Source organism: Humulus lupulus, chromosome 6 (genome assembly GCF_963169125.1).
Source record: "Humulus lupulus chromosome 6, drHumLupu1.1, whole genome shotgun sequence".
Classification (NCBI taxonomy): domain Eukaryota; kingdom Viridiplantae; phylum Streptophyta; class Magnoliopsida; order Rosales; family Cannabaceae; genus Humulus; species Humulus lupulus.
In genome coordinates this window covers 220,395,469-220,408,503 of record NC_084798.1, presented here as the reverse complement: position 1 = coordinate 220,408,503, position 13,035 = coordinate 220,395,469, and the positions used below count along the sequence as shown (strand labels likewise).

The 13,035-nt window shown below is 37.1% G+C and overlaps 1 protein-coding gene across 1 annotated transcript; it reads right to left on the bottom strand.

Moving 5' to 3' along the window:
- Window positions 1–11,910: 11,910 nt before the first annotated feature.
- LOC133783440 (uncharacterized) lies at window positions 11,911–12,771 on the bottom strand. Its single transcript, XM_062223061.1, has 2 exons — window positions 12,328–12,771; window positions 11,911–12,241 (listed from the first exon to the last, which is right to left on the bottom strand). The coding sequence occupies exons 1-2, from the start codon at window positions 12,759–12,761 to the stop codon at window positions 12,100–12,102; spliced, it is 576 nt and encodes a 191-aa protein (XP_062079045.1). The 5' UTR covers window positions 12,762–12,771; the 3' UTR covers window positions 11,911–12,099.
- Between the last annotated feature and the right edge of the window lie 264 nt (window positions 12,772–13,035).

Here is a 13,035-nt window from a genome sequence, read left to right as displayed (position 1 = left end):
CTAAAGGAAAAAAGGTGCCGCATAAGGTGATGCGTTACTTTCCATTGACACCCCGGTTGAAAAGACTATACAGCTCAAGGCTTACAGCGAAGGACATGCTATGGCACCACACTGAGAAATCGAAAGATGATGGAGTGATGCGACACCCGGTGGATGGGACGGCGTGGAAGAACTTTGACGTCAATCATCCTGGTTTTGCAAGTGATCCTAGGAATGTCCGTTTAGGCTTAGCTGCTGATGGATTTAATCCATTTGACAACATGAACCTGGCATACAGCATGTGGCCTGTGGTGTTGGCGAACTATAATCTTCCACCTTGGTTATGTATGAAAGACAACAATTTGATGCTGACCATCCTTATTCCTGGTCCAAAATCACCGGGTAAGGACATAGATGTATTTCTAAGACCATTGGTGGATGAGTTGAAGGAGTTGTGGGCGAACGGATTTGTTACGAGAGATAGTACGACCAACACTATGTTCAAGCTGCGCGCAGCCCTTTTATGGACAGTCAATGATTTTCCAGCTCGAAGTAGTTTGTCTGGATGGAGTGGTCAGGGATACAAAGCTTGTCCTACATGTAATGAAGACACATCTTCCATTCGAGTGATCGGTAAGACATCGTATGTTGGTCATAGAAGATTCTTGCCCAGTACACATCGAATGAGAAGGAACACTGAGTTCGATGGACAAATTGAGAGAAGACGTCCTCCGAAACGATTTACTTGTGAGGAAATAGTAGAAGAAGTGAACAACCTTCCACCCCAAGTTCCTGGAAAACACTTGCAGTTTGGAGGTGTGAAACGTAGAAGAGTTGCGGAAGATAGAAATTGGAGGAAAAAAAGCATCTTCTACGAGCTTGATTATTGGAGTACAAACATTTTAAAACATAACATTGATGTCATGCATGTCGAAAAAAATGTGTGTGATAGTCTCCTCGGCACAATCTTGGACAATGATAAGTCTAATGACACCACTAATGCAAGATATGATTTGAAGAAGATGGGAGTAAGGGAATCATTGTGGATTTATGAAGATGAGAGTGGAAAGTTGATGAAGCCGCATGCTTCTTACGTGTTAACTCTTGCTCAGAGACAACAATTTTGTCAATTTATTAAAGAAGTGAAATTTCCAGATGGCTTTTGTTCACATTTGAAGAAAAAAGTAATCGAGAATGAAACAAATATCATTGGGTTGAAATCCCACGATTGTCATGTTTTAATGCAACGATTATTGTCTGTGGGTGTTCGCAAGTTTCTCCCAAAAGATATATCGACCACCATTTCTGAACTATGTAGTTTTTTCAGGCAACTATGTTCGAGGACTATAAATGTTACAGATATGGAGGAAGCACAAAAAGACCTTGTTCTGATATTGTGCAAGATGGAGTTGATCTTTCCTCCGGCTTTTTTTGATATAATGATTCACTTGGTCTTACATTTGCCTGAAGAAGCAATTTTGGGTGGACCGGTATTTATGAGATGGATGTATCCTTTTGAAAGGTACATGAAAAAATTGAAGAACTACGTGGGAAATAAAGCTCGTCCTGAAGGGTCAATAGCTGAAGGCTATGTCGCTGATGAGGCTATGACATTTTGTTCGATGTATTTCAAAGGGGTTAAAACTAAATTTAATCGTCTTGATCGCAATAAAGATGAGGTGTATGTCCCACGACACCTTACTGTGTTTCAATCTCAATGTCGTCCCCTAACAAAGGGAACTCTCAAGCCTCTAGATCTTGCGACTCGTGAAATGGCTGAATGGTTCATCATTAACAATTCACCCGAAATTCAGGGTTACTTAGAGTAAGTTTATTCCCTTTAAAGTGAAATTTATGTTTATTCCAAATTATTTTATCTAATGTAGTCAAAGCATTCAAATTTACAGCGAACACCTAGTAGAGATCAAACTGAAATTCCCAGATGGTGATCATAATCTTTTACAGAAGAAAAATTTTCACCAGTGGTTTCATAAGAAGGTAAAATTGAGATTATTTTTAAACCTTTATTATTGTAATGATATTTTTATTATTCTAATATAAGTTTATTAATTTATTTAGATATATGACTTGCACAAACAAGGATCTTTAGAGAATGGTGATGAGTTGCTAGCTTTAGCATCTGGGTCAGATCACTTGGCAACATACTACGAAGGTTGTATAGTTAACGGTGTTCGATTTATCGCTTATGACCGAGATCAAAAGCGCACCACACAAAATAGTGGAGTGTCTGTTGCGGGAACTGAAGGTTTTAACTATTATAGCACGCTTCAAGATGTACTGGTCTTATCTTTCACTGGTGCATATTCAGTTGCATTGTTTAGGTGTAAATGGTTTAACACTGATCCAAGCAAGAAGAAAACAATCACTGAAAATAATATCACCAGTATAAACGTCAGTAGCGAATGGTACAAAGATGAGCCTTATATACTTGCTAGTCAAGCTAAGCAAGTATTCTATCTCGATGATCTACTTAGAGGCCGACACTGGAAAATTGTTGAGGATGTCAATCACCGTCAAATTTGGGACATCAAGGACGATGAAGCTGATCCAGATGTTGATGTCGTACATGACATAAACTCATCAAATTTTGTGTTGACCGTGGATCTCGGTCAGTTGGTTATGGAATCTCATGAACCTGCAACATATATTGGCACTATACAAAATTCACCTGCTGATCAATTAGATGAAAATTTCATAAATGACGACTTAGGCGAAGAAGAAGTCGATGAAGAAGATGAATTGCTAGTTGATATTTGTGAAGATGATGTTAATCATGTGTCTCCGATTGATGTTAATTTAATTAATGATGAAAGTGATAGTGATTATTCTTCTTAGTTTTTATATTTTTGTAATAATGACAATTGTTTAAAATATAATATATTAGACTTGTAATCATGATGTTCATTTCCATTGGTGATATTTGATACTAACTAACAATTTAATACTAACTAATCATTTTTGTTCCTAAGTACAATGTCAACAGATATAGCCACCTCTCACGGCGGAGATGGTGGAGGTCTAGACCCGCCAGATCCTAGTAGAGTACCATCTTCCTGCGAGTCAGGTTAATAATAATTTTCAAATTTTTCTCATAGCTTGAAAGTCAAGCTCAACGAATGTTTAAATATAATATTAATATTTCAAATTTTGGTTATTCTTGAAAATGTGGATAGCTGAAGTGCCGAGAAGAAAGGGTCGTGGCCTGGCTAATTCGAAGCCACTTGAAATTCGACGGCGAAATGCCGGGAAACCACTAGATCTTCAGCTTGATCCTAGGACGGACAAAGTGGTTGGCTTAGAGGACAAAGCTTTTGTCCGCGAGATAGGCCTCCAAGTCACTTTATTGTTGCCAGGACATTACTTGGATTTCGCTGATGTACCTCAACAATTTAAGGAACAAGTCGTACAAAGGATGAAGGTACAAATTTAGAACAAGTCTTGTGGTATAATTTTTAATGTAGAAATCATTTACAAACTAAACTAACATGTTATTTTTAATGTAGTATTTTTATAATGTTGATGGTCATCCAGAACCCGAGAGAGTTATGAAAACTATCTACACAGAGATGCGCAAAAGATATTCTGAGAGAAAGAACATCAGACATACTCACTTCAAAAAATATTACTCTAATCCGGAAGATTTGCAGAGTGTTTTAGTTGCCCCACCTGACCATTGCTCCAAGGAGAGTTGGAAAGATATTGTTCAGTTGTTTTTTAGCCCAAAATTTATCGCACGATCCAACCAAAACAAGAAAAACAGAAAAGAAATGAAGTATACATTGACGCAAGGCACAAAATCGATGGCAGCTAAGCGTCACCAATTTGTAAGTAAAAATATTAATTTAATTTAACAAAATTTTACATTCTAACTTCCTATCTCTAAATTTGTATAGGCGAACCCTGATGAACATGTTATTGATACTTGGAAAGATAGCCATTTGAGAAAATCGACAAAAGTTTTTATCAACGACACAGCTCGAGAAACTTTTGTAAGTTTAAACTTTTGTGTTATTATTTTCATTAAACTATGTTACTGATGTGTTTCTAACACTTTTTATGAATAGGAAAAAATGACGGAAGAGCTTGAGAGGGCATGACTTCAAAGCCAGTCTCAAGGACCGACGTAGGGATCTGAAACTGGATCTGCTGCCGAATCCTCGTCGATCGATCAGTACGAGATTATGAGTAAAGTACTTGGGGAGAGGTCTGACTTTCAAAGAGGAGTAGGTTACAGCAAAGGCAAAGGGAAAAAATCAGCTTCCAGCTCCACAAGTCAAAGTCAGTCACAGGCCCAACCTCAGGAAGACATTGCTACTATGGCGGAAATAATTAAGTCAATGCGTGAAGAGATCCGGATGTTGAAATCTCAACAAGGTCCATCTGGTAATCCTCAGCATACCAGTACAGAAGCTGAGTCGCGGTTTGAAAGACTTCTCCAACGATATTTACCATCACAACCTGAAGGTGGTATATCTTCTCAAAGTCCACCTCCTTGGTCGATGCCACAACAACAACAACATGTGTATCCACCTCAACAGAATTATCCAAACACCTATGGACGCTCCTCCCAGTCCCCTCCTTTTTATTACCCCGGCCTCCCTACAGGATCTCAGACATCACATCCTAGGCAGCAACATCCACAACAGATGTATGGTCAATTTGTGAGTTCGTCGCAGCAGCAGAGGTATGGTCAGTTTGAGAGTTTTTTGCATCAGTCTCCCTCGCCGCGACCACATGCTCGACAATTTAGGTCATCTTCGCAGCATCACTCTACACAAGCACTACAGTTTGCTTCACCACTGTTGCCGCGCCCTAATACTAGTGATCAAGATATTGATCTTAATAAATATTTTACACCAAGTTGGCCTGATCAAAACAATAATAATTAGATTATGTTTTTTAATTATATTAAGACTGAAATTTTATTATGTTTATTTTATAATTAGTTTATATGTAATTAAAATGAGACAATTTGTATTTTATTAAGTTAATTTTATGATTAATTACAATGTTATTTTTGTTTGATGAATATTAATTGTGTTATTAATTATAATATATGTTAAATATTAGTATTTTTAAATAAGTATTATATGTATATTTATTAAGAAATAAAATAAAATTAATTGTTTTATTTTAATATTAGTAATTTAATACCGGCGGATTATTAGAGGCAGAACCCACCGGTAATAAACGGGTCAGACGGGGGGTCAGCGTTGCACATCACCGGCGGGGTCCCGCCTCTATTAATCCGCCGGTAATAATACAATACCGGCGGATGGTGTCAGTCGGTCGGTAATGGTGATAATACCGACCGATTATTAACGGCGGGGTTTTACCGGCGGACCTCCGCCGGTAATATATAATACTGGTGGATTCACCATGTATTACCGGCGGGATCCTCCGCCGGTAATTGTAATTTTTGTTGTTGTGATAATGTACACCATCATATAAATTTTTTTGGGATTATAACTATTCAAGTGCCGAAATAGAAAAATGATGCACCGGTGTTGCAAAAAATAGGATGAGTTGTAGTCGCTCCCTCCATATATATATATATATGTAATTTTTAAATTTTGTTCCATTATATATTTGCAATATATATTATTATTGATTTTTATTTTTGGTGGAATGAATTCCTAGATGCACTATTGTTATTAATTTTTACTATGTTTTACGTTAATTAACCACTACAAAATATTATTTTATGATGAATAAATAATCACACATACACACAAAGAAAATTATAAATATAAATATATATATTTATATATATACTAGGTATAAAATACGTGCAATGCATGTTATATTTGATATTTTTTAAAAACGATGTAATATTAAAAAAAAATTAATTAGATAATAAATAACATGATTATTAAAATGTACAACATGATTTAAGTAGAAAGTTGTTGTCATATTACGTAAAGAACTACTTTGAGGTACATTTTCAAACAGTGATTGCTTCGATAACATAATATATTAAACTTATAACTAGTTAAAACCAAATTAAATGAAATAATTGAGTTCGACAAATTGAGCAAGAAAGATTTCGACGAAGCAGTGACTGTGGCGAACACAGCAACGGCACTGAGGGTGGCGTTTTCCCATTGCCACCGCTCAGAATAATAATAAAGTAATCTCACCGATATTTCACCTTTCTAACTGTTCAATCATCCATTAACAAAATCAGTGCATAGTTCAAAATTCAAATAAGTCGAAACAATGAAAAAAAATATAATACCTTCATTGCGGGAGCAGTTCCGTGTCTGCAGCACAAAAATAGATTGCATAATAAGAATACATCCATAACTGTAAAGGCTCAACCACAGTAATATTCACTACCGAGGCGCAATAAAAAAAAATCTCCTCATAAAGTTATTAAGAAGTTGACTCCAACTGATACTACATTATCTCAAGTCAAACTGCAAAAAATAAATATTTTTCTAGTCTCTTGGGGGAGGATCTTTAAAGAAACTTTAATAGACCATACAAGACAGCAATTAAAAATGTAAAAAGTTAAATACCGTAATATCAAGAAAATATGGACAATGGAATACCAAGGTGATGGCAACAAGATATACCTTGAAGAACTCATAGACATGGTATTCCAAAACTGAATGGTTTGAAGAATAACGGTCCGCAATAAACATGTTCAGAGCCGATACAAAGTTTCCCAGAACTAAAAGCAAAAGAGCACAAACTATGTGTCAGGCACTTATAAACCACACTGACAGATAGAAAAACATAATAAGTTAGAAGCCCATGCCTCTGAAGCAACTAATAAAAGTAACTACAACTTACACAGCTAGTACACACTTGTCAAGAAAGAAAGCAAAGATTACTATACCCTTTTTCGCATTTCAATTAATTGTCAAATGAGGTGATAGACATTACGTGCAAAATGTCAACTTTTAAAAATACCGTCAAAATACCTTTTCACAGCTCTAGTCAAAACTTGTATAATTATATCGACAGACAAAAATTAATCAGTAACATGTAAACGAGGAAAAAAAAAATTCAAAATATCAAATCAAAAGAAGGGAAAAAAAAACTTAGACAAGAAAAATACCCTCGTCTACGTCAACGGCAACATCAAATTTTTCACGGGGCAAAGAATGGTTAGGAAATCCAAGAAGCTTGCTACGCCCATATGATGCTTCGCCACTACCATTTGGGGCCAAGGTACGAGCATCGGTGGCACAGACGTCTTACAAAGCAGAAAAGCCCTCCAATTCCAAATCATGAACGAATTGAGCCTTATGATGATCAAAGCCACTACTTAGACGAGCCCCATTATTGGCATTACTACTATTAGTATGGAGTGAATGTCGACGAGGATCTCAGTTATTATTATTAAGAGAATCCGAAACAAAGAACCTCTCACAGTAGTACTACTATAATAACGCATCGAAAGTGGAAACTTGGTGAAGCAAGATTTCTCCGAAGAAGAATGAGAAGGGTCGATTTGAAATCCTCTGTTGAGAAAAACGTTGCTGCGAATTGCTTTCTAAAGTTACAAAGGAAAAAAAAAAGCAAAGCTTTGTATCAAAGAATAATGCTTTGCATATGAATATGAAGAAACCAAAGCAACAATTCTGATTCCTTGGCGCTGAAATGGCTATTCGAGCACAACATCACCCTCTAAATCCCACTCTGCGCTTCACCTTAAAAGTACAAGCCTCAAAACATCTTATTCTTTATCGTTTTTGCCTTCGCTGTAAATCTACACCAAAAAATTAAACCAAAGATCAGATTTTACAAATTTAACGTCTGACAGATTTTGTTCTTGAAACATAGATGAGTGTTTAGCCTTCATAATTGTTGAACATGAATGATAAACTTCTAAGATAATAAATTTTTATTTTTATGTAAATCTTTTTTTTACCTTCTTTACAAGTTTAATAGAAGATTATAAGAATTTATATTTCAAATTTACGATTGTGTTAATTTATGATTCATAAATAGATGAGATGATTTTTATTGTGTCTGCAAATGCTAATGGTTGTGTCCTATGGCAATGGTTGTATATTTCTCAACTATTGCATTGTTTGACTGAACTATAGATTCTGTTAAAATGTTAATAGTTAACTGTTAAAGTATACTAAATTCAGTTAAAACATACTAAATTCTGTTAAATACAAAATATCGTTAAATAGTCATTTATATAATAGGTAAGATATATGCATTGGATATAAAGACATACCTATAAAGATAGCCTTGCGTTTATAACTACAGTGAAAGTGTTCACGCAAGTAGAGCGTCAGGGCATGATGATTTGCACTCAATGCATTCATTAAGGGAAATTTCATTATTTATGTCTAATAATGTCTAATATTACCAAAAAATCTCAACATTAATAATATTTTCAATTTAATGCTAAACTTTCCTCTCATACCCAAAATACCCCTCCCATTATATCAAAAATTCACAAAACCTTCTCTTCCACTCTCCTCCCTCTCTCTCTCTAATTCTCACGAAATCTCCATAAAACCTACAGTTTTGTATAATTTTCTTGTCAAAATCATTGTTAGTTATCTCCATTGTTTCTGTGAATTCGTTAATATCAAAGGCAACATCTATTTTGAGAGTTTTTGGAGGAGAAAAACCATGGGTAATGAGATTTTACATTTTATGTGTTGGGTATTATTTGTTTACATTTTTTTTGGCTATTTTGAACAGATCTGAGCCTATATTGGTGTATTTTTCGGGATTTTTTGAGAGATTCCGCGATCTGTGTTTTTCTGGGTTTTCTGCAATTTTTTTGCTCGATAGCAGCTCGATAACGGTTCGATGGTATGTAGAAGAAGGTCTTTGTAAGAGCTCGATGTAGCTCGATGTGAGCTCGATAATAGCTCGATAGGTTCGGGTTTAGTGCTCGATGGAAACTCGATAAGGGTTCGATAAGGGTTCGAATGGATCTACAATATTTGAGCTCGATAGTAGCTCGATAGGGTTCGATTGAGGGTTTGGTTAGGTTTTATGGTCGGTTTTGAGAAATGATAGCTCGATGCTAACTCGATAATAGCTCGATAGGGGTTCGATGGAGGGTTTGGTTAGGTTTATGTTCTGTTTTGAGAAATGGTAGCTCAATGATAACTCGATAACAGCTCGATAGGGGTTCGATGGAGGGTTTGGTTAGGTTTATGTTCTGTTTTGAGAAATGGTAGCTCGATTCCAACTCGATAATAGCTCGATAAAGCTCGATAATGTTATTTTTTATTGCATTTCTGGAAAAATGACAGTTTTCCTGACAATGTTAATGTTTTTTTTTCCAACACAGGCTCTATTGTCTACGTTTTTGTATCCTACAATGGTGTTTGGGAATTACAAGGGAATAAGTGGATTTTCAAGGACCCTCAATGCACGGTGATACCGATGGAGGATACTGTAACGTACTTGCAACTTCTTGACATATTGCACAAGGAACTTAAAGTTGATAAACAGATATATGAGTTGAAATTGGAGGTTCCTTACACTTGCGGCGACCAACCGTTTACACCCGTTCATGTTGAAAGTGATCTTGGTGTCCGTGCATTCATAGGAGTAACATCTAAAGAAAGGTTGGCCTTGTGTGTCACTCCTGTTAAAAATATTGTCATTGCAGACCCATATTCCACTCCCGGACCTGAGGGAGCAGCCAGTACTTTAGGATTTCCTATTGGTGACCTGAGGGACAACCAGTATGAGTACAACCCCTATGTGAATGACGATCCGGTAGCCGAACACAATGAGGAATTAGGAGACAATTCGGTGGATGATGATCTATTAGCTGAACATTTGCAAGTAGAAGAAGCACAAGAACAACCAATACATCATATTGCACGGACGAACCCACCAAGTCAAGGACGCCGAACACCTGGCACCAGCTCTAGTCGTCCTGGTGGAACAGAATATAACTATACAGGGAACATTTCTATATGTTCAACAGAAGATCACAGAAAATGGAGTGCTCCCATGTTTACAAAAGAAGATATCATAGCTTGTAGTCGTTCTGAATCACCCTCATCCGGTATAGCGTTGGGGGAATTACATCTTGGGAAGACATTTGAGAACAAGATGGAATTGAAAACCAAAGTGGCTCTCTTTGCAATGAAGAATAATTTTGAGTTTATGGTTAAGAAGTCTGGTACTGATGTGTTGTATATCACCTGCAAGGATCCTGATTGTGGTTGGAGAATAAGAGGGAAAAAAGTAGCGTGATCAGAGATGTTTGAGATCACTGTTTATAATAGTGTACATACTTGCTCACTAGAATTGCGACAAAAAGACCACCGTCAAGCAGCACCTTCTGTCATTGGGCACCTTATCAAGAACAAATATGCTACTGATGGCACTAGCTATCCACCAAACAGCATAAAGGAGGATATGAAGAATAATTTTGGTATCGATATGAGTTATATTAAGGCTTGGAGATGCAGAGAGAATGCACTCGGTTATGTTAGGGGGACACCTGAAGAATCGTACTCCAAGTTACCTTCTTACCTGTACATGCTGCAGCAAAAGAATCCAGGTACAATTACTGATTTTGTCACAGATGACGGTCGCTTTCTTTACTGTTTCTTCTCACTCGGAGTTTGTAGAAGGGGATTTACATCATGTCGTTCTGTTATATGTGTGGACGGCACTTTCTTAAAGTCAAGGTACGGTGGCCACATGTTGTGTGCTGTCGCATTGGATGCGAATAACCACATTTATCCAATTGCATTCGCGATTGTTGACAGTGAGAATCATGCTTCTTGGAAGTATTTCATGATGAAATTGAAGGAAACCATTGGAGTTGTTGATAATCTGTCTTTTGTATCAGATAGGCATGCTAGCATTATTCATGCTCTTGAGTTGGTCTTCCCTGATGCCTACCACGGCGCATGCTACCATCACATAAGTATGAGTGTAATCGCTAAGTTCAAGACCGATCACTGTCACAAGGAGATGTGGAATGCGGCATATGCATTTCGGAAGTCAAAATTTCACAGGTTCTTCAACAATATAAAGCAAATGGATCCTGCCATAGCTCAATATCTCGAGGGTATTGGCTTCGATAAGTGGACTCGTGTATACTTTCCTGGGAATCGATACAATGTAATGACAAGCAACTACGCTGAAAGTTTCAACAACAAAACCAGAGACGCAAGAACCTTCCCAGTCACTACTTTTGTGGAATTCATTCGTTTCACAATTCAGTCATGGTTTGCCGCGCGTCGTGAGGAGGTAGAGAAGTGCACATCCAAATTAGCAACAACATATGAGAAAGATGTCTCAGGCATTGCGGATGATGCAAGGTACTTGAAAGTCCATCCTCTTGGACAGTTTGAATTTCATGTGGTAGACCCAGAAGGTGATGGTGAGGTGAATTTGATGACCAAATCATGCTCTTGTGGTCAGTTTCAAATAATGGGTTACCCTTGTGTTCATGGTGTGGCTGCGGCCATGTTGCGCAATGTCAACATTTACTCACTGTGTTCACCATATTACACTACTGAGATGTGGAGGGAGTCTTACAAAGAAACAATTTACCCAACTGGCAATGAGGATGATTGGGAAGTTCCCGAGAACATAGAGAAAATGCAAGTTGGGGTTCCCGTTGAAAAACAACCAGTTGGTCGACCGAAGAAGAATAAGGTGGGAAGAAGGAAGACAAACCGCACTCCATCGAATGGAGAAATCATTCCCAGTCAGCGCAAGTGTAGCATGTGTGGTGGTCTTGGCCACAACAGGGCTACATGCAAAGCTAGGCTTTAAACTTTTTTTTCCCATTTGAACTTGTTGTATTAATAAACTCTTTTTATTTGATTTTTCTTAAAAGTTATGTTTATGGCAAAGCTAGGCTTTAAAATCTTTTTTCCCATTTGAACTTGTTGTATTAATAAACTCTTTTTATTTGATTTTTCTGAAAAGTTATGTTTATGGCAAAGCTAGGCTTTAAACTCTTTTTTCCCATTTGAACTTGTTGTATTAATAAACTCTTTTTATGAAGGTAACAAATTTTGATAATTCAATAACAGTTCGATATAGCTTGATATTAGCTCGATAACAGCCCATGAAAGTTATAAAAAAATGTGAACAACAAACTGTACATGTAAAGACCCTGTATATATACAATCATCAAGGTAACAAATTTTGATACCACAAGTCTGTGGTCCACTTGTTCCTGAACACCTCCATATTTTCATCGCAGATAGCTTCCAATGGAAGACCGACCATTAGATGCTCAATATACTTGATAGCATACACACCACAATCCCCACTATAAAAAAATTAATAAATATTAAGTGTGCACATTACTATAAATTTAGTTAGAAACAAAACTAGTATGAAGATGATGTTTGTTACCTTCTCTTTGACTGAGGGAGCTCGTGTTTCTGTTTGCGACGCAATGTGAACTGATGCGGCCTATTTCCTGCTGATGGAATCTTCAACATCAAGCTATCAGTAAACAGTTTACTCTGCATTAACAGAGAAGGTAGCATAAAGCACCATGGATTCATAATATCCTCAAGCTTTGCGTCACTAATCACCGAGTTGTCTGAATCGTAAACAGTCAGAGTCCAACTAGAAATGGAAGCCTCAATGGCAAACCAATGTTGTTGTCCATAGTTCTGGCACCAATATACATCCTCAACTCCTCCCCAAGATGCCAGAAACTGCTGCTCGATGCCGGTCAACATGGACATAATGTCAGCATCCCAATAATACTTTGTTTTGTCGGCTGTTTTCTTGAACTGATCATATCGGGCAGGTATCACTTGTGAGAAATAACTGTTCATCACAACTGCATTCTGTTGATATATATTGGGAAAATACTTGCGACGCATACGAAGCATGTGTTCTGCCGCATCAATATGCTGCAAAAGAGAGTACGATAAAAAAATTAGCAAAAACCATCATAAAATGCTGATGTCGAGCTCCATCGAGCTCACACCGAACTCATATCGAGCTCACATCGAGCTCATATCGAGCTCACATCGAGCCAGTCTGAAACAGTAAAAAACAAACTACTTTAACATCCCTATCGAACTACCATCGAACTACTATCGAGCT

Coding starts and splice junctions, on each gene's coding strand:
- LOC133783440 (XM_062223061.1), bottom strand. CDS start 12,761: ATGAACAGTTATTTCTCACAAGTGATACCTGCCCGATATGATCAGTTC. Junction 12,242..12,327: donor CTCCCTCAGTCAAAGAGAAG/GTAACAAACATC, acceptor ATTTTTTTATAG/TGGGGATTGTGGTGTGTATG.